At 48.9% G+C, this 24,210-nt stretch overlaps 1 protein-coding gene across 3 annotated transcripts; it reads left to right on the forward strand.

Annotated features, from left to right (window-relative positions):
• The first annotated feature begins 3,011 nt into the window (after positions 1–3,011).
• Positions 3,012–23,194, forward strand: D2HGDH (D-2-hydroxyglutarate dehydrogenase). 3 transcript variants are annotated; one of them, XM_080933279.1, is made up of 10 exons: positions 3,012–3,071; positions 4,046–4,389; positions 6,908–6,965; positions 7,500–7,639; positions 10,096–10,289; positions 12,129–12,297; positions 14,644–14,787; positions 15,544–15,686; positions 18,707–18,872; positions 20,443–23,194. In XM_080933279.1, the coding sequence occupies exons 2-10, from the start codon at positions 4,056–4,058 to the stop codon at positions 20,700–20,702; spliced, it is 1,608 nt and encodes a 535-aa protein (XP_080789405.1). In that variant the 5' UTR covers positions 3,012–3,071; positions 4,046–4,055; the 3' UTR covers positions 20,703–23,194. The 3 variants fall into 3 exon arrangements, with proteins under 3 accessions (XP_080789405.1, XP_080789406.1, XP_080789404.1); XM_080933280.1 differs by having other exon boundaries at positions 3,015–3,071; positions 4,051–4,389; XM_080933278.1 differs by lacking the exon at positions 3,012–3,071 and adding an exon at positions 3,463–3,589.
• The last annotated feature ends 1,016 nt before the right edge of the window (positions 23,195–24,210 follow it).

The raw sequence follows: 24,210 nt of genomic DNA on the forward strand, positions 1-24,210 counted from the left end.
TCTCTCCACCTCAGCACCTTGGCATTCCCCTATACTGGGAAAATGCACCTCCACTGGACCAAAGGCCTCTTCTCCCATTGATGCTAGACAATGCCGTCCTCTGCTACATATGCAGCTGGAGCCATGGGTCTCTCCATGTGTGCTCGTTGGTTGGTGTTTTAGTCCCTGGGAACTCTCCAGGGTTTGTTTGGTTGATAATATTGGTCTTCCCACGGGGAGGTACAGGACTTTAAGCATGCTAGGTAGTACTCTACCAATTGAACTACATCCCAGTTCCCATTGTTTCTTTATAACAGATCTTGAAGGTCCCAGCCATAGTCCCTGCTCACTCTTAATTACAGGCATGTAGGTTCTGCCCCCAGTTACGTGAGGGGTTAGGGATTCCACAAGTGAATCTGGGCATATATGTTACTGAATCATCTTAGACATTTCCTTGGACAGTGCTGAGTTAACACGGTCAGCATGAGACCTAGCTTTTCACCTATCATGGGAAACACTGTCAGAGGCTGTGGCTTTAGGGGAAGGGCCCAGTGGCAACATACTGGCTCTATGTATGTATGTTCTGGGGTATCAGAAGTCACTTCGTAGGGTGACTTAAGGGAAAGTCCAGTCCTTTGGGTAGTAGATAGGTGAGGGACGACTGATCTGGACAGGCTCTGAGTTGTTACTAATTCCAAGTGTCAACGATGCTGTTGGCTTTGGTGATCAGGTAGTGGATGTATTAAAGGGACGGACACCTGGGTGTCTTGCCTGAACCTGTAACTGACTGTCTTAGAGCTACTATTATTGTGATGAAACACTATAACCAGAAGCATCCTGAAGACATTGCAGTTCCATATCACTGTTTACCACCAAAGAAGTCAGGACAGGAACTCACACGGGGCAGGATTCTGGAGGCAGAAGCTGATGCAGAGGCCATAAGAGGGGTGCTGCTTACTGGCTTGCTTCTATGACTTGGCTCAACTTGCTTTCTTATAGAATACAGGACCACCAGCACAACGATGGTACCACCCACAATGGGCTGGGTCCTCCCCTGTCAATCGATAATCACTAATGCCTTATAGCGAGATTGTATGGAGGTATTTTCTCAACGGAGGCTCCTTCCTTTCAGATAATTCTAGCTTGTGTCAAGTTGATGTAGAACATCCAGCACATTGACATTCTTGATAACTTTTAAATACCCTTAGTGGCCTATGGAGTGTGGGTGTACTGGCTGGTTTTGTATCAACTTGACACAAGCTGGAGTTATCACAGAGAAAGGAGCCTCCCTTGAGGAAACGCCTCCATGAGATCCAGCTGTAAGACATTTTCTCAACTAGTGATCAAGGGGGGAGGGCTCAGCCCATTGTGGGTGGTGCCATCCCTGGGCTGGTAGACCTGGGTTCTATAAGAAAGCAGGCTGAACAAGCCAGGGGAAGCAAGCCAGTTAGTAACATCCCTCTATGGCCTCTGCATCAGCTCCTGCTTCCTGACCTGCCTGAGTTCCAGTCCTGACTTCCTCTGGTGATGAACAGCAATAAGTGTAAGCTGAATAAACCCTTTCCTTGTTTCTTGGTCGTGATGTTTTGTGTAGGAATAGAAACCCTGACTAAGACAATGGGCCAACATAGTAGAAAGGGCCTAGTAGAGAATATCCTTCCAACCAGTATAGGAATTCAACTGCAGTTGTGTCTTAGACCCAGACAATGCCAGGGTCATGTGCTAACCATGTCCCAGTGCCCCTGTCTGATAAACCTGGGAGGGTGAGCAGACCGAGGGGATTGCTCTTCTGAAGGCACAGTTGCAGCCTGGTCCACCCCCTCCCAGCACACACTGTGTAGCTGCTGTCCCCTAGTTGTCCCCTAAATGCTGCATTCTTTTCTTTTTGGTTTCTCTGTGAGGCCCTGGCTGTCCAGGAACTTGCTCGGTAGACCAGGCTGGCCTTGAACTCAGAGAGATCTGCCTGCCTCTGCCTCCCGAGTGCTGGGATTAAAGGCGTGTGTCATCACTACCCAGCATGTCCTTTTATCCAGTTTGCAAAGACTACCACAGTGACCTGGCTTTTAGTTGGCAAAGCACCTCTATACCTCTGTTCTTGCCTCAGTTTCAGGAGCCTCCTGCTCTTCCTGGTATAGAACTCTAAATTATCTTAACATCTTACAGAATGTACTTCCAGGCTTGTTCCTCGGTGGGCAATGGAGGTAGGTAAGCTAGAAGTGACTGTTTCTGGAGCTGCTCCAGGAAGCTGGGAGATGAACCCAGTTTCAGATAACCAGGTCTGTCTAACCAGCAAAATGGAAACTGCTGGGGTTGTTTGTCTCTGAATATAGCTGTTACCTAGGGCTGGGAATTGAAGGAGTGTCACCAGGACTCAGCCTAGGGAACTACTCCTGGGCTGCTGCTCTGTGTCTTGGAGTTGCCATAAGGTTGTCATAAGACACTTCTGAGCTGAGACAGAAGTGTCTGAGGAGTATGTGGCTGGGCCTGGCTGCATGAGTCAGGGATGCTCTGTAGAGCTAGGCTGGCCTCTTGTGGTTCCTCCAGTTAAAATCTCCAGCCTTTGTTCTTTCTTTTGAGGGTTGAGCGTTTGGAGTCATGTCTGCTGATGAACCAGTGACCCTAGGTGAGGTGGAGGCTCAGAGGAGACAGAAGAGGGCAGAGATTCATAGGATCAATAGACGTCCCTAGGGAGACAGAAACCTCTGGGTAAGAGAGGAGCTTCTAAGGGTGATAGTGACCACTGCGGAAGGAGCCACAGTGAACTGAAGTAGTGGCCACTTTTGGGGCTAGTAGGGTGGACCACGATGGGGCCAGTTGGGAAAAGTGCGTGGAGTCGGATTTTGGTCAAAGCAGGATATTCTCCACTTTGGGATCTGGGAGACAGACTCAGGTTGGGTCACCAGGAGCACAAACAACTCCAGAGGCCTGGGAAGGGATGAACATCTCAGCAGGGTGGAGGAAGGTAGGAAGGGCGGGCTGACACACATGCGCAGTCTCTCGCTCCGCCCCTCTAGTCTAAACCTATGCTTGTGCAGGGGTGGGAACCAGGGAGCGGGTGCGGACTCGGTTTTTGCACTCGGACGGAAGCTAGGGTGCGTAGTGGGCTGGGTGTATGTAGCTCCTGGGTGGAGGGCGCTGGCGTCCGGATCGGTGACGTCCGGGCTGTGGCCTGTCAACTGATTGCACAGCTCAGAGGCGAGCCTGTTTGCAGCGCCTCTCGCCTCCTATACCCGAGGCGCTGTGTTGGCTGGGAATGCAAATAGTTGGTTCTCTTTGACGTCAAGGCACCTGGCGCATGCGCATGATTTGCGCATGTCCTGTTGTGTTTCCCTCTCGGGGAAGGCAGAAACAGCAGCCTAGTAGAGCGAGCCTTGAGGTGGTTGGCGGTTTCTTCTGGATAGCTACCCGGACCGGTTCTCTTCCCTCCTTTAAGCCGTTTTTGTTCATTACCCAAGTTTTGTAAAACTTGTGGCAGAGAATTACGTAAAATGTAAAATTTGCCCTTCAACTGCGTTTGGGTGCACAATTCCGTGGTACTTCCCTTTTCGTGCCTTAATACCGAGTTTTGTTTGGAAGAAGGGCCTGGAAAAGCAGTTGCTGTTTGCAAAAGGTAAAATACAATGCCCAGGAGAGCCAGCACCGCCCACAAGCATACACTCAGTCTCAGGACTGTAATATTGCAGGGCAAAACATTAAGAGCCGAACCCTCCTAAGAATCTCGTCCTCTGCATCCTGTTGCCCCAAGCCATGCTGTTCCTCGAGACCAGTGATTCACAACATTCCTTAATGCTGGGACCCTTTAATATAGTTCCTCATGTTGCGGTGAACCCCAAACCATAAAACGTTTTCATTGCTACTTCATAACTAATTTTGTTACTGTTATGAGTCGCAAAGTAAGAATCTGATGTGCAGGACATCTGATATGGGACGCACAGGTAGAGAGCCACTTTCTCTAGGCGGCTGTGTGTAGGCGACTTCAGATGTGGTGCAGAGGCTGTTGTGTGGCTTTCTCACTGCTTCATTATTATGAGTTGCAAAATTTAATCCTCCTCCTCCCTCTCTCAAGGGCAGGAGCAATGGTGCTCCATTTGGTGTCCAGATGGTCTGCAAGGCTCTTCTGGGCGTCTCCAGGATGGCGGAAGACTTACACCCAGGGAACTTCTGTGGGGCTGAAGTGGCTGGGTTGCCCTTGGGGTGTGTACAGCTCCTTGGCTTGCAGAGGATACTCCGTGGTCTCTGGCAGCCCCGAGGTGATGCTGACCCCTGAGCGATATCCTGTGCAACGACTGCCGTTTTCTACGGTGTCTGAGGAGGACCTGGCTGCTTTTGAATGCATCATACCTGGCAGAGTTATCACAGATCCTGAGCAACTGCAGACATACAATGTAGACTGGCTGAGGACCGTCCGGGGTGAGTCAGGACCTAGGCAGTAAAGTGAGATCAAAGTGCAGAAAAACAGCCTAGGCGAGGGGAACTGATTCCCTGTCTGCTAGCCTCACATGCCTTTGATGACTTGACACCACCAAGGTCTTCAGAGAATAAAACCGGCAGATTAAGAAGTGAAGAGAACTAAAGTGAGAGTGTGTGAACACTGCCGCCTGCCTCCGCTCAGCTTCTTAGCCAGCTCTCACCAAAGTCATCCCTCCCGGTTCTAGAAGCCTAGAGTCTGAAAGCAGGTGTGTTCTGCAGGCTTTAGGAGAGGGTCCTTCCTGCCACTGTGACCTTCTGGTGACCCCAGGCGTTCCTGGCAACATCCCTCTGGCTTCTTTTTTCTATCTTTATCCTTGCCTGCTCTGTTTTGTTTTGTTTTGTTTTGTTTTTTGAGACAGGGTTTCTCTGTGTAGCTCTGGCTGTCTTGAGGTTCTCTCTGTAGACCAGGCTGACCTCAAACTCACAGAGATCCACCTGCCACTGCCTCCTGAATGCTGGGATTAGTGTTCGCCTAACCCATCATTTATTTGTGTGGTGTGGTGGTGGTGGTGGTAGTGTGTGTGTGTGTGTATGGGGGGGGGGGGCTTGCAAGTGCTCCTGGAAGCCAGAAGAGGGTATTGGACCTCCTGGAGTTACAGTTACTGGCAGCTGTGAGCCACCTGATGTGGGTACTGAGAGTCAAACTGGGGCTCTCTGCAAAACCAGCAAGTGACCTTAATCCTTGAGCCATGTCTCCAGCCCCCTCTTCTATCTTATAAAAACTCTTGTCAGTGTATTTAGAGTCCACTTAGTCTCGATGATCTTTATTATATATATATATATATATATATACACTGTAGCTGTCTTCAGACACACCAGAAGAGGACATCAGACCCATTACAGTTGGTTGTGAGCCACCATGTGGTTGCTGGGAATTGAACTCAAAACCTTTGGAAGAACAGTCAGTGCTCTTAACCACTGCACTGAGCCATCTCTCCAGCCTGAGATTTTTTTTTTTTTTAAAGAGATTTGTATGTATGAGTGTGGATTTGTGCATTTAGATGCAGTACATGTGGAAGCCAGAAGGTGGCGTCGAATCTCCTGGAGCTTCCAAGTGTGGGTTCTAGGATCAAACTCTAGGCCCCTGTACTGCTCCTACCTACTCAGACATCTCCACCCTTTATCTTGTCAAGAGCCTGTCTCTGTATTGGGCATGGGGATGGGGTCCTGCCCCTGTGGGTAACCTTTCTCTGGCTTGACTGGGGTCTTTCCAGTTAGACTTTTCTCTTGGTTTGGCATTTCTCTGTACCGTTTTGGTGGTTTCTTGTTTCTTGCTTTGTTTTGTTTTTGAGATCATTGGCTACTAGATCCTCAGTTTATCAGTTTCTAGTTCGAAGGGTCTACATGTATCACAAGGGTGGGATCTCTGTGTTGTTAGGCTGCCTGCTACGAGCGGGCTCTCTGCTGGGCTCCCGAATGTGTGTGGGGAAACCCACTGCAGACTTAACTTCTTGCTCACCTTCACCAGCAGTACTCATAGCACTGAGCGCATTCACGCGCGATGGCTGAACACCCTGAGCACAGCCAGCAGAAATTCCACTGGTGACTAGGGTCCCTGGGGTAGGACAGCCTACTCAGAAAAGGGGTTCTTCTGATGAGAAGCAGTGCCTTTCAGAATCACAAAGATAGGAGATGTATAGAGTGTGAATCTTAAGGTGATAAAATGAAAGGACAGAGACGTTCCAGAATGTTTCTGCAGCCACCACTACCTTGGGGTTCTTGGGGATGCTGGGAAGGTAGAAAGAAGCTTGATTATCCCGGGTGGCTGTGACTACAAATGCTGCCCCAAACTTAGAGAGGCTCCCAGTCGCTTCTGGGTATCAGACAGACTAGGGGCAGTAAGAAGTGAAGAAGGCGTGACCCGGCTCTGGCATAAAAGGCCTAGGAAGGAGGTTTGGTTCGGGAGACAGATGTCAGTGAGTAGACCCCTGCAGGGAGGGATTCCATCTTCACCGGAACCTAAGAGAAGGTGGATGGATAGATCTGTGAGTCACTGTTTTTCAGCCACTGTACTAATTGGTTAAAGAAGGAGAGTCTGTGTTAAAATCAATACGCAGTTTGAGGAACACCAGGATGAGGAACACCAGGATGTTTCTAAGTCTCACGGGTTTCTCCAGTCTGCAGAGACGCTCAACAGAGCTCATCTCACATTGATGCTGAAACCCTCTTCCCTCCCACAAGACCAGGTGGGGAGGGGCCATTGGCTCTACCAGTTGCTGTACAGTGATCCAGCTGTTGTATATTCCCTAAGTAGGTCCGGGACCCTCTGACATCTTCTTCTTCTACTCAAGTGGCTATGAGTCTGGTGGCTATGCTGGTCACCTCACTGAAGAAGGGCAAATGTCACAGAGAGCATTCTTTTGGATAAGCTATAGTGGAGGGTGGGTATTGGAGAGGAAGGATTGTGCCTGAGCCACTTTCCTCCGTATGGGCTGACACATCTGTTCTCTTGTCACAGGCTGTAGTAAGGTGTTGCTGAGACCCCAGACCTCAGAGGAAGTCTCTCAGCTTCTTAGGTAAGAGGAGGTCTCCTACATTCTTAGGTAAAGGAGATATTTACAGACAACGTGCCTTACAGCACCACGGGCCACATTCATACCTACCCATTAGAAGATAGGTGGTCGGGTGCATCCCTTTCTCTGGATCCTCATCTGTAAGAATACCAGCTGTAGGGTGCTTCACAGGCATAGCCCAAGGGTGGGTGGGTTGGGCTCAGGACTCAGCATGTAGAGAGGGTGAGGGTGGTAGAGGTATAGATGGTGTGCTGACTTACAAACACCGTGAAAGGACTCTGAAGGTAGTACAATTAGGTCACACACACCACTTCCACAAGACCCCAAGATGGTGTCAGCCTCCCTTCCCCTGTGTACAGCTTTGGGATGGACTCTTAGACTTCTTCATGGGATACTGGGGACGAGTCCCTATCAAGGCTGTAGCAGAAAGGCCTAGAAAGGAGATCTGGTTTGGGAGACAAGTATCAGCATGTCCTTTGGGGACAGTCGTATGGGCATAGGGATGCTGGCTTGCTACCGACCCTCTGTTTGTTCCAGGCATTGCTATAAGAGGAACTTGGCTGTGAACCCACAGGGTGGGAACACCGGCATGGTGGGAGGCAGTGTCCCTGTCTTTGACGAAATCATCCTGTCCACTGCCCTCATGAATCAAGTCATCAGCTTTCATGACGTATCTGGTAAGCTGATGTGTCTGTGAGCTCCTCTGTCCTTCCCACTGCTGGATGAGGTTGGTATGCACTGCAACTATGGTTAGGCTAGAAGTGCATTTGGACATTTGTGTGTTTGAGGTCCTGCCTGGGAAGTGTCGGTGACCTTCCCAGCATCTGTAGGGTTTCCAGGTCTGGAAGGCAGAGATGGGGATGTTGGTGGTTGTGATGGCAGAAGTTGTGATTGCTGGGGCAAAAGAAGCTTACTTTTGGTACTATTTACCTTTCTTAAATTCTTTGTTAGTCTGGGGCCAGAAGCCAATGGCTTCAGGCAATTAATACCTGTTGCTTAACAGTAGGAAGTTAGGTAAAGGATTCATTGCAAGTGCTCCTTTCTCTGACGAGGGAGCTCTTAACAATATTTGAGCCAGAGAGAACAAGGAAAGAAAAGATGCCCCTCAACAAACACATACATGCCAGGTGAAGCGGAAAATGGCTACACCTGTACATTTGGACGGATGGATGGGTGGATATAGATGAATGAATAGATGGAAGAAAGATGGATGGATAGATGGATGGATGGATGGATATAGATGATGGATGGATGGAAAATGGATGGATGGATGGATAGATGGATGGATGGATGGATAGATGGATGGATGGATGGATGGATGAATGGATGGATGGATGGATGAATGGATGGATGGATGGATGGATGGATGGATATAGATGGGTGGATATAGATGGATAGATGGATATAGATGGATGGATGGATGGATGGATAGATGGATGGATAGATGGGTGGATATAGATGGATAGATGGATATAGATGGATATGGATGGATGGATGGATGGATGGATGGATAGATGGATGGATATAGATGGGTGGATATAGATGGATAGATGGATATAGATGGATGGATGGATGGATGGATAGATGGATGGATATAGATGGGTGGATATAGATGGATAGATGGATATAGATGGATATGGATGGATGGATGGATGGATGGATGGATGGATGGATGGATGGATGGGCAGAGCTCCCCAATCCACCAACTTTATTTCTTTTCTCTGGCCTTTTTATACCTTCTTAGACGAAAGTTCTTTAGAATTACCTCAGATAAAATATTACACAAAAAGGGAGTTACAGAAGGATGTTGATAGTAAGTAAAGGCAATGTTTGTAAGTTCAAAGCAGCAGTTTCCCAAGGCCTTGTCTCCTCATAGTGCACACCTGTGGCTTTATCCTTGATCACAAATTTGTCCCAAGCTGATTTCTCCTTTTAGTGTAATTATGAAAGCACATTGTATTTCTTGTTATGCAGCCTTTACTTATTATTATGAGGAGTGGCACATTCTATTCTTTTTTTAAAAAATTATTTATTTATTTTATGTATACACTGTCGCTGTCCTCAGACACACTAGAGGAGGTCATCAGACCCCATTACAGTTGGTTGTGAGCCACCATGTGGTTGCTGGGAATTGAACTCAGGACCTCTGGAAAAGCAGTCAATGCTCTTAACGCTCCCCAGCCCCGGCACATTCTATTCTTGATTGTAACTTTATTACATCTTTCTAGCAAACAACTAAAGCCATCTCTTAAAACTTTCTAAGATTATATAAATCAAATCATGAATTCTATAAAATCACTAATTCATCTAAACAGCATTAATTCATGAAAGTTCATCTTTACATAGATCTTTAGAATGTCTACTCAGTAGGGTGGGCTGATGCCCAGGACTCCTTAGGTGATGTAATAGTCACAGGAAAGGCATATCAGCTGCAAGAAGTCATCCTGAGAGGAAGTCTCTTGGGACCTTGCCTCTTAGAGCTCACCCATCTTAGGCCATGCAAAAAGGTGGGCCACCTCCAGGAAAGCCCGCTGCTAGCCATGGCCTTTCTAGATGGCTCCTGTCAGGGACAGAACTGGCAGCTGTATCAAGGCAATTCTCTCTTTGTGTACCTACTAGGTGGCTCACACAGTAGGCATATTACACAAGTTCCATTAGCACCCAGTCATTGCATGGCCCCTCTTTCTGGATATGTGGCCATACAGTGATCCCTGTGAAGAGGCCTCATGGCTTTTCTTGGGTACTGAGGCTGGATAGCTGCACAGGGGACTGCTGTTTGCAGTTGTCAGTAACATTCTCACCACCAAAAAGTGTTTAAACATTTTAATGCAGGAGCCCAATGCTCCCTCAACTGAGGCCACTGCTTTGTAATAGACCTTTCTTGACTTCCCTCCTCTTAACTGTACAAGAAGCTTTTCTCCCCATGTTTGTCCTTCCCATTTTTCTTGCTTTATATTGTAACTACAAAGGGCCAAGTGTTTTTATTTTGTCTAGAAGGAAGAGATGGCCACTGAGGAGATCATTCCTTCTGGGAGGTTCTTACCTACAGGGGGGGTTTGGGGTTTCTCAGCAGTGAGAGTTTTCATACCCCTAGAAGTCCAGAGGTTGTTGGTAACTCAGCTGCTCTTTGTAGGAATTCTGGTTTGCCAGGCAGGCTGCGTGCTGGAGGAGCTGAGCAGGTATGTGCAGGAGCGGGACTTCATCATGCCGCTGGACTTGGGAGCGAAGGGCAGCTGCCACATCGGGGGCAACGTGGCCACAAATGCTGGTGGTCTGCGGTTTCTGCGATACGGCTCTCTTCGAGGGACTGTCCTCGGCCTGGAAGTGGTGAGCTAGATTCTAAAGGGGTGCAAAGCCTGCCCTGGGGGGTGTCCTAGCTCCAGACTGAGGCTGTTGTCTTGGCAGTGGTATAGAGTGTGAAGTTATATGGTTGTGTGTGTATTTGTTCCAGGTTAGGGACCCTGTTGTAATGGTTTCTGGCTTTAGGTGCTTCAGAGACACGTGGGGTTCACATAGGAGCCACCAGAGGACTCTTTTCTCAGGCAGTGGCACTCTACTTGTACCTGACTTTCAGAAAATGGAGGATGACGATGGTTAGCTAAGATTAACTCGGTATGGACTTACACCCCTGCCAGTTCACCTCCAGGACCCTTGAACCCTCCTTCCCATTGATGTGGTTCAGTAACCGACTCACCTTGAGGGGATACAGTCCATCCTGGCCGGGAAAGGATTTGGGCAGGAGTGGGAGGGAACTGGTTACATTGTGTCAGGAAGCAGAAAGAGATCAGTTTGGGCTCATGTCATTTTAGTCAAGCTGGGGGTTGTTGCTGTGCACATTTAAAGTAGGTTTTTCTACTTCAGCTAAGTATTTCTGGAAATACCCACATAGACACCACTGGCCTAGGGCTTCCGTGGTCTTTTCCCCTACCTCTCACCACCCCCCCCCTTTGTTGCTCAGTGTCTTTTATCTTTAATCTATCATTCTTCATTCTGATGTAAAGCCTCTTATTGAACTTGGAGCTCACTGATTGGCTACACTGGTTGGTTGGCCAGTGATTCTTCTTTCTCTGCCTCCCAAAGCTGGGATTATAGGCTGAAGTAGATGTGTGTGTGTGTGTGTGTGTGTGTGTGTGTGTACATACCATGGCACATATGGGAAGGTCAGAGGACAGATTGTGGGTGCTGGTTTTCTATTTCTGCCATGGGGATTATAGGGATTGAACTGGTTTGACAGGCTTAGTGCTTAGTGGCAGGTGCCCTTGCCCACTGAGCCATCTCATAATCTCTAGCCCTGGCTTTTTACATGGGTGGTAGAAATCAGGACTCAAGCTCTCTGCTTGTACAGCATTTTTTACCCACTGAGCCATCTCCCCTGCTCCTGTTTTTCTATTGGTAAAGTTGACAGTGGAGATTAGCTTACTTTATCACATCTACTGCTGGGTTCTAATGACAGAGCCTCTGTCCTAGTTACCCAGGTAACAAGGACAAATGTAAAACCATGCCTTATCCAGCAAGTCCTAGTGTCCTGATGGTCCCGTTTCTTGGTTGCTTATCTACTACTATTAACAACAATAATAATATTGCTATTACTATTATCACAGAAATTCAGTACTTCTCTGACTTGAAGTATTAGCCAACAAGCCTCAGGTAGAATTGCAATATGGGAACCAGCAATGCCTTTATGACTGAGGGCCTCAGATATGGGGGACCCTGAAGGCAGGGCTGTTCTCTGCTTTCAGTCCTCCCAGCTGTGCTCCATTCTCCACCTGTGCTCCTTGTTCCCCTTTCATGGGCTCCCAGCCCCTTAGGTGTGGTTCTTGCCCCCAAGCTGCATGTTGGCTTCTCCCAGATCCACAGGTGCCTTGTTTCTCCCAGACACCTTCCCTGCCCTTTGCAGCCATGTTCCCGCCTCCCAGTCCGTGCTCCCTGCTTTTTCTGGCTGTGCTCCTCACTTGCACCCACTCCCTGCCCTCTTCAGGTATCACTCTGCCTTGAGTGGGTTCATTCTCAGACTTTATCCTGAACCAAATGGGGGTGGGATGGGCAGGATGGGTGAGGCTTTATGGCTGACTACTTTTGGGGGGCTGGTATTTGGAGTTGGGTCAGCATTTCTAGAGAAGGGAAGGGTGGCCGGTGCAGGAAGGCCTGTCTGTTTCCTCTTGCCAGGTACTTGCTGATGGAACCATCCTGAACTGCCTGACCTCTCTGAGGAAGGACAACACAGGCTATGACCTGAAGCAGATGTTCATTGGGTCAGAGGGCACCCTGGGAGTCATCACTGCTGTATCCATCTTGTGCCCGCCCAGGCCCAAGACTGTGAATGTGGCTTTCCTTGGTAGGTCCCTAAGCTTGCCTCTGAGCCAGCTAGCTGAGAGCGGGAAGCTGCTCTGGACATGGTGTGAGGCTACAGTGAGATGAGCCCATAGCTCCTTGCCTCTCTGCTTCCTGTCCGGAGGAGATCTGGATCCTGGCCCTCCAGGTATCCGGAGTGTAGCCTTAACCGGAAGTGACGATTGTTTCTGGTCAGAACATTCTGGTCAGAACATGCTTCATTCTCACAAAATTTAGATTAATTTAGATTTTCTTCTCTGTCCCACCACACCTGGATTTAAAAAGTATGTTGTGATCCTGAGAGAGACAGAGGCATAGCGGTAATTGTTCTGGGCCTCTCTCTCTCTCTCTCTCTCTGTGTGTGTGTGTGTGTGTGTGTGTGTGTGTGTGTGTGTCTGTTTCTGTCTCTCTGTTTCTCTGTCTCTGTCTGTCTGTCTGTCTGTCTGTCTGTCTCTAGCTCCACAGTTGTCTGTAGCCTCTCCACACATAAGGCCCTCACACCACTCAGTCCTCCCTTACTATGCAGCTGACGTGAAGCAAGCTTCTGTCTGTGGCCTGCCTTTTCTGCCTGAGGCTTGTGTTTTTCCCTTTTCCCTTCTTTTGGATTGCTATCTGCCCTTCTGTCCGAAGCTGACTCAGTTAAACTGAGTGAGTTCTGGAGGGGCTGGGCATGCTTAGCTCACCGGATCCCGGCAGAGAAGGCTGTAGTTCTGATGGTCTCTTCCCAGTTTCTGGTTCCCATTGTGTCCCTTTATTCTGCTTATTTAATTTGTGTGGATGTGTAGGCACACATTTATGTGTGTGCTTGTGACAGCCAGAGGCTAACCTTGTGTATTGTCCCACCTTGTTTGAGCCAGGGCTTTTTATTGTCCTGGTTATCATTGATTAGCCTAAGCTAACCAGCCAGTGAGCCCCAGAGATCCTCCTGTGCAGGAATTCCAGACGTGCACCGCTATGCCTGTCTTTTCTTCTTTTTCTTCTTCTTCCTCCTCCCCCTCCTCCTGTTTCTCCCCCTCCTCTTCCTTCTTTTGTTTGTATGTAGTTTTACCTGTGTATATGTTGTTTTGCCTGTATGTATGTCTGTGCTGTCTGTGCACCATGTGTATGCAATGCCTGTGGAGCCTTAGAAGGGATCAGATTTCCTGGAACTATGGTTACAGTGGTTGTGAGCCACCACGTGGGTGCTGGGAACAGAACCCAGGTCCTTTGGAAGAGCAGCCATGCGCTTCGCCTCTGCGCCATCTCTCCAGCCCCCATACTTGGCTTTTCAGGTGGGTGCTTTGGATCAGACTCAGGTTCTTATGCTTGGACATCCAGCACATTAAAAAGACATCCATTTCCCCAACCCCAGGTACTCTGTCTTAAAAGTCTCTGTCACAGCGTTGTTTATGGGACATTTCTTTAAGTCTTCATCGGTCTGCACCAGACATTTCTCAGTCTCTTGACTGTAAATGCAACTGAGACCGTTTCTTGTACTAGAGGACCTGGTTTCTCAGTGCCATGTCCGAGTGTTCTGAGCAACCTTGGGTTGTATACAGAGCTTTGGGTTTTTTGTTAAATATATTTTATTTATATGAGTACACTGTTGCTCTCTTCAGATATACTAGAGGAGGGCATTGGATCCTATTACAGATGGCTATGAGCCACTATGTGGTTGCTGGGAATTGAACTCAGGACCTCTGGAAGAGCAGTGAGTGCTCTTAACCACTGAGCCGTCTCTCCAGCCCCCCCCCAGATCCTTGTTTTCAGTGATTTGTTTGGTTCCCAGAATCCTAGGGTAAGGGTGCTTTCTTCTTGGAGGGGGTTGTGCTGCTCTTGTTAGGTAGTTCCGAATCTTCTAAAGTCCAGGAGTATCACCTCCTACCACGGGGTTTCTGGATTCCCCACCTGTGGATATAGTCCCTCAATTTCTTTCTGCATCCACACTTGAAGGGGGCAGCCACTCTGGGGCTGTGCTGTGGCTCCTGAGCCTTGTAGCTCTGCAGGGATCTCAGGTATCCACAGATGAGTGTCTGATAAATTTCTGAGATCAAGTTAGACCTTACTGCAGACAGGAGAGAGGAATGACCCATTTCTGACAGCTCTTGGTCTGCCCCCTGCCCCTGGTTCTTTCTCTAAGTGCCCTGTAGCAGCTCTTAGGTATAGTTTCAGATCTAGAGACCTTGAAACGTACTTGTGGGCTGATCTGTGGAGTGTTTCCTGCAGCACCAAGCCATCAGCAGTTACTCCACTTGTCCGTGTGAGTTGGGTTGATGTTGCTGAGAAGGGGGACGTGGCCAGGTGATGGGCAAGGTCCTGGGTTCCACTGTTCTTCACCCTGTGGTGCCTGATGCCCTGTGTCCCATCGCAGGCTGCCCTGGGTTTCCTGAGGTTCTGCAGACCTTCCGCACCTGCAAGGGGATGCTGGGCGAAATCCTGTCTGCGTTTGAGTTTATGGATACTGAATGCATGCAGCTGGTTGGAAAGCACCTCCGCCTGACCAACCCAGTACAAGGTATCTGCCTCTGTGCAGTTCGGCTGCCCACTCCTGCCGCTTCAACACTGTGGGACTTGGTGGTTGACTCAGAGGTGCAGGCGGTGGGATGTCTCAGGAAGATGGGCGGGCAAGAAGCACTGTGCGGCCTTGGGTCTTTGTGTATAGGAGAGCTTTGCTGTCTTTAACACTTGTATTCAGTCAGTAGTAGGATAAACTTGTGCCATTGTTCTGGAAGAAGCCTTAATGTTCTGCTAAGGGATGAGACTGTGTCCCTCGGCAAGTTAGTAATCCACCTTTAACTTTTTGAAAGTTTAAACAGTTAAGTTCTTGTGATAGAAATTGTAGCCTTTAGTGTGTAGTAGCTATGTCTGAGGTGAGCACCCACCAACAAGCGGCCTTTCCCTGGGGTCCTGGAGACTGTTGGAAGAGACAAGCCAGAGCTCAGAGCCCGCAGTTGCCTTGCTGGGCCGGCTCCTTCCCGCATCAGGCTGTTGGGAGGTCTAGACATGGGAGGTAGCCCAGACATGAGGCTAAGTGAACAGGGTGGGGCGGGGCTTCCTGCAGAGGGTCACCTTTGGTCTACTTCTCTGTTAGCAGAAAACTTATGTTTAACCCATGTGAAGTTTAGGATACCCGGGTGTTTCCTATTCCGCAGGTCACCTCAAGCACTTGGGAAGAGCTGTCTTTGCTGTGTGACCGGGAGGAAAGTGGTTCTAACTCTGGAGGCTGGCGGGTGGGACTGGGGCTCATACTGCATCGCCTGCTCCCTTTCAGAGAGTCCGTTCTATGTCCTGGTTGAGACCTCCGGTTCCAGTGCAGGACATGATACCGAGAAGCTGACCAGCGTCCTGGAGGAGGTGCTGAACTCTGGCCTGGTAACCGATGGCACTATGGCCACCGACCAGAAGAAAGTCCAGGTGCCGTAGCCCTGTTTTCCCATTCCTTCCCTCCTGTTCTCATAGCTAGGGCCTAATCTGAGCTGCATCGATGGGGAGTCTGGCCAAGATACCACGGGCTCCATAGTATAGATAGAAGACCTCTTTGGAGTGAAAAATATATTCTTGGTATCTAGACCGTTTAACACTAAAACATTATCCCCACACATCTCCCCACCCCCAGGCTGCATGGCTGACTACGTGCTGGCTATAAGTTGGCTATAGACTTGTGTATGGAGAGACAGGAAAAAGATGCAAGCACCATGGACGGCAAGCCTGAAGGCCCAACAAGCCCAGGGGAAGAGGGTGTCTGAGGAACAGCCTTGACTATGGTGCAGGGAAGCCATTTGGGCTCCTGGGGCACAAAGGAGCAGGAGGCATTTCTGTTTGGGAGTTTTATTTTCTCGGTCCTGCTGTCTGCAGTATGACGAGCTGCCAGCAGAGGGCAGAGAGGCTGCAGGGAGCTGCCAGGGCTGGTCCGCGGAGAGAGGAGTGTGGGAAACTGACTGCTGGAGCTGTGGCCTCTGGAGTCAACCTGTTATATATTCCATTCGGCTTATTAAATGGTCTCTTTGTAGTTAGGGGTGTTTTGTTAGTTGGTTGGCTTTTAGGGTTTGTCCTTCTTGTTCTTTCTGTTTGTTTGTTTTCCAAGGTTTCTCTGGGTAACTCTGGCTGTCCTGGAACTCACTGTGTAGACCAGGCTGACTGAACTTGGAGATCTACTTGCCTCTGCTTCCTGAGTGCTGGGATTAAAGGTGTACCCCTCCACCTCCCACAAACCCCTGGCCTGGCCAGGTTTTTATTTCCCTGCGGCCGGTTATTACGTAGCCTCAGTGAGCTTTGAACTAGTGTAGTTCAGGGTGTCCTTGAACTTCTGATCTCCGTCCTCTGCTCCATGTGTGCTTAGCTGTGCTTCCATGAACGCGCCTGGTTCATGTGGTACTGATGACTCTAAGGCTTCATGATGCTGGGCTAGAAGCTCTACCACCTGAGCTCCATGCCAGTCCTGCAGTCCAAGCCCACCGAAGTGTTCCCTGAAATTAACTGCAAACTTTACTTTATACCAAAGGTGTTTAGGGGAGGGAAATGTGGCAGCCCTTGTGGCCGGTTGATTCCATGAGTACACTATCGCTGTCTTCAGACACACCAGAAGAGGGTGTCGGACCCCATCAGATGTCTGTGAGCCACCATGTGGTTGCGGGGAATTGAACTCAGGACCTTTGGAAGAACAGTCAGTGCTCTTAACCACTGAGCCAGCTCTCCAGCCCCTACATGCCATCCATTGAGTTTTGAGGTTGCGGTGATGAAAACAGTACTCTCTACTTGCTTTTGGCCACAGCTTCCTTCTTTCGTCATGATGCAGCACTTTTATACTTGGTGGTGACTCTGCATCCACTCCTGGTGGCATAGGTGCTCAGTCTGAGTACTCAAGGTCGTCTCTCTGCTTGGTCCCTCTAGAGTTTTCTAGAAAAGGTCTGGGGGAGGCTAGAGTATCTCAGCATACCACTCTATACTTGGCTGGTGCTGGACTTGGATTTGGGTTAAGAAACACCTTTTCTGGAGCTCAGTGAGATGACTTGGCCTGCTCCCTGAATGTCTTTGTCTGGTGCAAGGTTGTTTCTGAAGATGTTTCTGCTGACTTCTCATGTTAAATGGGGTCCTGGGAATACTGGGTAGTCCTGCCCTCTGGTCCTTTGGTTTTTCCTCCAGAAGCCCTGAGTTTTTATTTTCTTTTTAAAATGTGTGTGTGTGTATGTTTGTGTGTGTCTGTGTGTGTCTGTGTGTGTGTGTATGTCTTGTGTGTGTCTCTCTGTGTGTATGTGTCTGTGTGTGTGACATTTGAGGAACCTGTTATACATGACTTTCTCAGGAAGATATAAAGACATATTTGCTCCAGATGAGGGAGATAAAGATGACCAAAGAAAGAGTCAAGTCTGGCTTGGCAAGATAATTCATTAGGATTATTTATGGGAGCATGTCTGACTCACAGGGAAGCAAATGCCTCAGAAGGTCTGAACCTCTTGCCTGCTAAGCATCTATTTATGCAAGTGAAACATCTATTTATGCAAATGAAGCATCTATCCATGCAAATGAATTCAAAGTATTGAGGCATCAAGTGGGCATTAGCTCAGATAACATTAGGAACAAACAGGAGTCAGGAACATTAAGACTATTCACAATCTGCCCTTGCTGTTTTTTTTTTTTTTTAAGATTTATTCATTTTTATTTTACATATGAGTTTTGCCTGCATGTACACATATATATGCGTTGTAGGTGTATGCACTTCATGGGCACCCTATGTCTATAGAGGGCAAACAAAAGAGGATGCTGGATCCCCCGGAACCCACAGACTGTCAGCTACAGTATGGTGGGACAGAACCTGGGTCCTCTGCAAGAGCAATAGTTGCTCTTAACTATTGAATCATCCCTCTAGCCTGAGTTTGCTGTCATGAAAGATTCTGCCGTTCCTCACCGTGACACGGTTAGACTCACATATTGTATCTTACTTATCATCGGCCTCCCCACTGCCACCTTCAGTCCTTCCTTCTTTCCTTCTTCCCATGGGTCCCTCCTTGCCCAGAGAGGTCGTCTTCTGCTCCCATGCCACATGTATGTTTTTATACATACAGTTAAATATAGACTCTAGATGTGAGAGAAAACGTGATCCTTTCTCACTTGTTTCTGAGACAGGGTTTCTCTGTGTAGCCCCGGCTGTTCTGAAACTCCCTCTGTGGACCAAGCTGGCTTTGAACTCAGAGAGATAGATCTGCGTACCTCTGCCTCCCGAGTGCTGGGATTAAAGGGGTGCACTACCATCAGCCACCAGCGTCTGGCAGTATTCAGTCACAGCATTGTCACAGTGCTGGTCCCTGCGACAGCCTCGTTGGCCTTTATTTCCAGACCCTCTGCCCACCTCTGTGGAGACCTGGACTAAAACAGCACTATTTCAGTGACCCAGGAGCCCTTGCTGTGTGCTCTGACTGTGTGCTCTCACATCACAGATGCTGTGGGCCTTGCGGGAGAGGATCACAGAAGCGCTCAGCCGTGACGGCTACGTGTTCAAGTACGACTTATCCCTCCCCGTGGAGCGGCTCTATGACCTTGTGACTGACCTGCGCACCCGCCTTGGCCCTCGTGCCAAGCATGTGGTGGGATATGGGCACTTGGGTGAGTGGCACAGTTCTACTGTGGTAAACTGAGTCAGTGTAAACACATTACAGATAGCCTCAGAGGCATTAAAACACATTGCCGTCAGATAAAGAGAGAAAGCCTAATTCAACCAAGAACAAGCGAAAGTTTGAGTCCCTGAGCCTGAGTGTGTCTTCCTGTGCCTGCCGGATAGCTTTGATTTTGACCGTGTTCTGTTGCTGTTTAGCTGTCTGTCCCTAGCACTGAATAGCCCAGGAGAGGTCACATGAGGAAGGAATGAGGGCTAATTTACAGAACTCTTTAACAGAGTTTCACAAGCGATTGGATTCTTTACTCCAGCTTCTGGCCCCAGACCACTCAGTAAAGCAAACGGAACTATAAATATGCACTATCAAGTCATGTGTGTTGCTTCCAGCATTCATGGCAGATATTTGTAGTTCAAGGTCAGTTTTCAACCTGTTTGCTGTTTTTAGCAAATTATTACCATCACACACATAGCACACACACACACACACACACACAAATACTCATTCACACACACACACACACACACACACACACTCACTCACACACACACACACTCACACACACACACTCACACACACACACACTCACTCACACACACATTCACACACACACACATTCACACACTCACTCACACACATTCACACACACACACTCACACACACACTCACACACATACTCACTCACACACACTCACACTCACACACATTCACACACCCTCACTCACACACATTCACACACCCTCACACACATACACATTCAAACACACACACTCACACACACACATACACACAGAGAGAAAGAGAGAAGGAGAGAGAGAGAAAGAAAGACAGACAGACAGACTGAGAGACATGTATTACCCTCTGGGTCAGGGTCATGGAATAAAAACAAGATTATATGTATGCATTAGCTTAGGCTGTGAATGCTGATTACACAGGGAAACCTCAGACAAGTAAGGTTGATTGTTTTCTTAGACACAGGTTAAACAATCAAGTGCATTAGCAGGATATCAGGTGGGTTATGTAGTCTTATATTAACTGGGCTGTGAGGTCCAGCAAAAAGTTCCACTTTCTTAGATTGTAAGAGATATTTTCTGAGAACTGTGTCTCTACAGTGACCTCCACAGCTGAGCTTGTCAGTTAAATTCTGTGACTGAGAGAGTATCATTGGACTCTAGTCCAGACTGGTCTCAAACTCGTGGAGCTCCTCCTGCCTCTGCTTCCGGAGTGCTGGGATTAAAGACGCGCACCCCTGCGCTCTGCCATCTCCAGCTTTTTGCTGTGCATGAATGTTTGTCACCAGCCTTCAGACCGCAGGCTTTCACCGGGACTTCCTAGTCATTTTGGGAAGGATTGAAAAGTGGCTTCGATGCCCAAATTACTGTAAGATGGGGCCCAGCAGCTGCCATTCATAGACCTGAAGGGTTAAAGGAATGGCCAAGGGTCATGGTTTAGAACCAGGATGGGCGGTGTGCAGTCACTGAGGGCTAGGGGAGTGAGGTCTGAGGAGGACTTTGGGTAGACTTCTGGGGCCTGCTCAGCCTAACTGTCCCCTTGTTCACCAGGGGATGGCAACCTTCACCTGAACGTGACAGCAGAGGCCTTCAGCCAGGAGTTACTTGGTGCTCTGGAGCCTTATGTGTACGCCTGGACGGCGGAGCAGCGGGGCAGTGTCAGTGCGGAGCACGGCCTGGGCTTCAAGAAGAAGAATGTGCTGGGCTACAGCAAGCCACCCGAGGCGGTGAAGCTTATGCAACAGCTCAAGGCCATGCTGGACCCCAAAGGCATCCTGAACCCCTATAAGACTCTACCTTCTCAGGCCTAACTGGGACTTTTCAGCTTGTTGTACAGCATGCAGGCTCGGCGGGCCTAGAGGTCTCCCAGCACCTGCAGTAGACCTGGTTACTGACCCACTGGCTAGCCAGGAGCCAGCTCTGAGCACCCTCTGGGCTCAGCTGCCTTTCTGTGGTGGTAAGCAGAGCAGATAGAGCTGCCCAGCGCTTCCCTAGTCTCCTACCCACTCACGGTGGGCAGACTAAGTGGGCAGACCGTTGTCCCACTCCCAAACAGGCCAGATCTCACCTACACCGTGGTGGCCTGTGGAGGCCTGCTTGGTTGCATTTCTGTAGCATGTAATTTTAAAAACATGCTACCTTGCCTTGTGCCGCAGCCCGTGCTCTGAGCTAGGCTCTGAGATCGGCCACCACTGGTCTCATTCTGCTCTGCCAATGGCCGGCTGGCCATTTTCCCTGGGAGCTGAGATTGCTCCCCACGCTCCTTTTGGCTAGCTTTGCCAAGCCTCCAACAACCGCCCTGGCTGCCCTTTCTCCTCCTGCCCACTTTAGTGCCTTGGATGGAAAACACCAGATAGTTTTATTATTTTAAAACTAGCCAGAGAACTTAATGCCTGGGCAAAGAATTTCCTGCCCTAATCTCATCAACTAGCTCCCTACATTCTCCTTGGCTCCTGCTCAAGGCGGAGGCTACAAACTCTAGGGGCCCCATGGCCTACGTGTCTGCAGCTTTCTACTTGCTCCAAAGCCTGGGCCGATTTCCTCTTTCTTTGTGTCTCCTCTCTTCCTCCTGGGACCTGGACGTCCCATCTTTTCCCCTTTGCCCAGCAATTGGCTTCCACCTCCTTTATTGACACAATCAACAACCAATTAGGGAATCAATACCTCTCCCTATACATCTCTGGAAAGAGTGCCACGTGGTCTCTTGGATGGGTGTTACTGGATGGTTTGCCATGTGACGTGTACCCTGTGAAGGCTGCAGCAGAGTTGTCCAGCCCCAGACCAGTTCCCATAATGACCCAGAATGCCACAACTTGTTTCCATGGTGATTAATGGAATTTGCTGTCATGTCAAGCGGGTCTTGGATTGGTAACTGTGGTCCACCTGACCAGGCCATTGCCTTGGGCTTTGTTCATCTTGAGACAGGGTCTCTACATAGCCCTGGCTGTTTCAGAACTTATGATGTAGACTGGATTGACCTTTATCGCACAGAAACCTGCCATATCTCTCCCTTTCGTTTCTGCCCCCTGAGCGCTGGGATTAAAGGCAAGTGCCAGCACACCCAGCTTACCCTGTTCTTGAAGATCTGTCTGACAGTAGCCAGGTGTGGAGGGCAGTGGTTGCCTGCAGAGCCTGGCCTCTCTGGATATGGGACAGTCCCCCAACTGAATCGATAGGGGCAACTTTCAGTCACAGGCACAGCATATGGTCTGTGCACTACCCTCTAGTGTCTTGGCGTGTCTCATGACCTGGGGTCCTGGCAGTCCGGGAGGTTGAATACACCTACCGTAACTACTGTATTTTTTTCTGCTGTCATCAGTTTTCAGGAAAAAGTTGAACTACAACCTACTGCTGCTGTTCTTGCTAGAAAAGTATTCACATAAAGCTAATTGTAAAGTCTCGGCTCGTTATATCTCCCCCCGCCCCCCTGTGCATTTAGTGTGCTCTGGATTCCTTCGTGGATTAGTTAGTTACTGTTAGGAGTGTGAGGAGTGAGAGGCTGTAGCCATCCTGCCCCGTAGCATGGGACAAATAGAACGGTGAATGTGGGGGTCCTAACACAGGCATCTGTCAAGCCCTTCCTGACAGGGCCAGCCTTACTCTTGCTCCGGGCATTCTTTTCCGGAGCTCACAGGGTGAGTGGCAGGTGAAGGGGCTGTAGTTCTCTCTTGACTAGCTATGTGATGTCCCCTTTGATCCATTCATCCCTGGGGAAGGGTCACTTCTTAGCCCACTTCAGCTTTTCTTTTGTGTCTTGAAGAGCACATTGAAGTTAGAGCTGTATCGGTAAATGTTAAAGGAGGATGTTCCATCCCATGCTACTCTCACCCCCGTGGCGTGACCACGGCAGCGATCGCCCATCTCGAAGTTAGCTGTCACAAATCCCTGTAACCCGGCAAGATCAAAACTCTAGAGGCTTGTAATTTATCAATCAGATTCATATCAGTAAATTCTCACCGCACAGAACGACCACACAATAAACTTGGAGCCAATTGATATAAACTGCCCACCTGGGTAAAACAGATTGTCCTGTAATTATTTCATCCCTTATAAGATATTTATAGCTACCTGTGGCTATTTAAGGCCACACAGATCTGAGTCATCTGTCCATCTGCTTTCCTTCTATCCAGTGTAGATTTATGTTAAGTCGGTATATGATTGGACAGGAGAAAGATAGGCAGGGAAAGGTCAAGGAGCAGAAGTAGAGGCACAAGGTGGAAGGAGGTTTGGGAGAAGAGATCAAGATGAAGCTGGAGAAGGAGGAACTGGATCCAGGTGGACTTAATTGGCGTTAGGTAGATATGAATATTCTAAGGGATTCTATAGGTCTTTAATCTTATATAGGACAGTTTGTATCTTTGTCAGTTAGATGTAACCATATTGTATAGAGGGTTTGTGCATTGAGATTTTAATATATAAACCTGCTTGAAAAGCTTCCTGGCTTTGGAGTCAAGTTTGTGACGAGCAGTGGAGGAAAGAAAAACGATAGGGCGGTCATAGCCACATGGAACAGAAACAACATGGGCGGTGGAGTGAACGGCGCCTGAGTTCTTAGAGGCGCCCTGGAGTGCCGAGTGGTGTGGGGACTGAATGTGTGTGCTCCGTTCCACGCTGGAGTGGCATCCACAGAGTGAGACCTGGGGGAGGGGGCAAGAAAAGGTTAAGCTCTTTTTAATGTTTACCACAACCCTCCCGCCTCTCAGAAACCCTTCACCTTCCCTCCTTTTCTGCTGTCCAACCACAGGCTCTAGCCTTGTCTTTACCTGCTCTTACTGCTTACATACAACAGTTTACATAGAACCAGTGAAACAACACAGCACAGCTGGCGTAGCAGCGTGTAGCTGGGAAATAAGCCACCAGCGTTGTTTTAGTACTGACCGATGCTCGCCCAAACAAGGGGACAGTGAGTTCCACCCATCCAGAAAAACTGGTTAGAAACTGGTGGGAAAAGGGACTTGCTTCTGAGTCTGCTGAATGACCAATAATATTCCTCCAGTAACCTCAGGCCTCTGACACAGCTGTCCCCTTAATACCTATAGTTTTTCAACACAGAAGAGTTTGTCTTAGTTAGGGGTTTACTGCTGTGAACAGACACCATGACCAAGGCAAGTCTTATAAAAACCAGCATTTAACTGGGGCTGGCTTATGGGTTCAGAGGTTCAGCCCAGTATCATCAAGGCAGGAACATGCAATATTCTGGCAGGCATGGTACAGGCACACCTGAGAGTTCTACGTCTTCATCTGAAGGCTGCTACTGGAAGACTGACTTCCAGGAAGTTAGGGTGAGGGTCTTATACCCTTGCCCACAATGACACACCT

This window comes from Micromys minutus, assembly GCF_963924665.1.
Source record: "Micromys minutus genome assembly, chromosome: 19".
Lineage (NCBI taxonomy): Eukaryota > Metazoa > Chordata > Mammalia > Rodentia > Muridae > Micromys > Micromys minutus.

Excerpts from the sequence above, each read along its gene's own strand:
- D2HGDH (XM_080933279.1), top strand. The coding sequence starts at position 4,056 with ATGGTGCTCCATTTGGTGTCCAGATGGTCTGCAAGGCTCTTCTGGGCG. Across the intron at positions 6,966-7,499 it reads GAAGTCTCTCAGCTTCTTAG|GCATTGCTATAAGAGGAACT; the intron begins GTAAGAGGAGGT and ends TGTTTGTTCCAG. Across the intron at positions 12,298-14,643 it reads TGTGAATGTGGCTTTCCTTG|GCTGCCCTGGGTTTCCTGAG; the intron begins GTAGGTCCCTAA and ends GTCCCATCGCAG.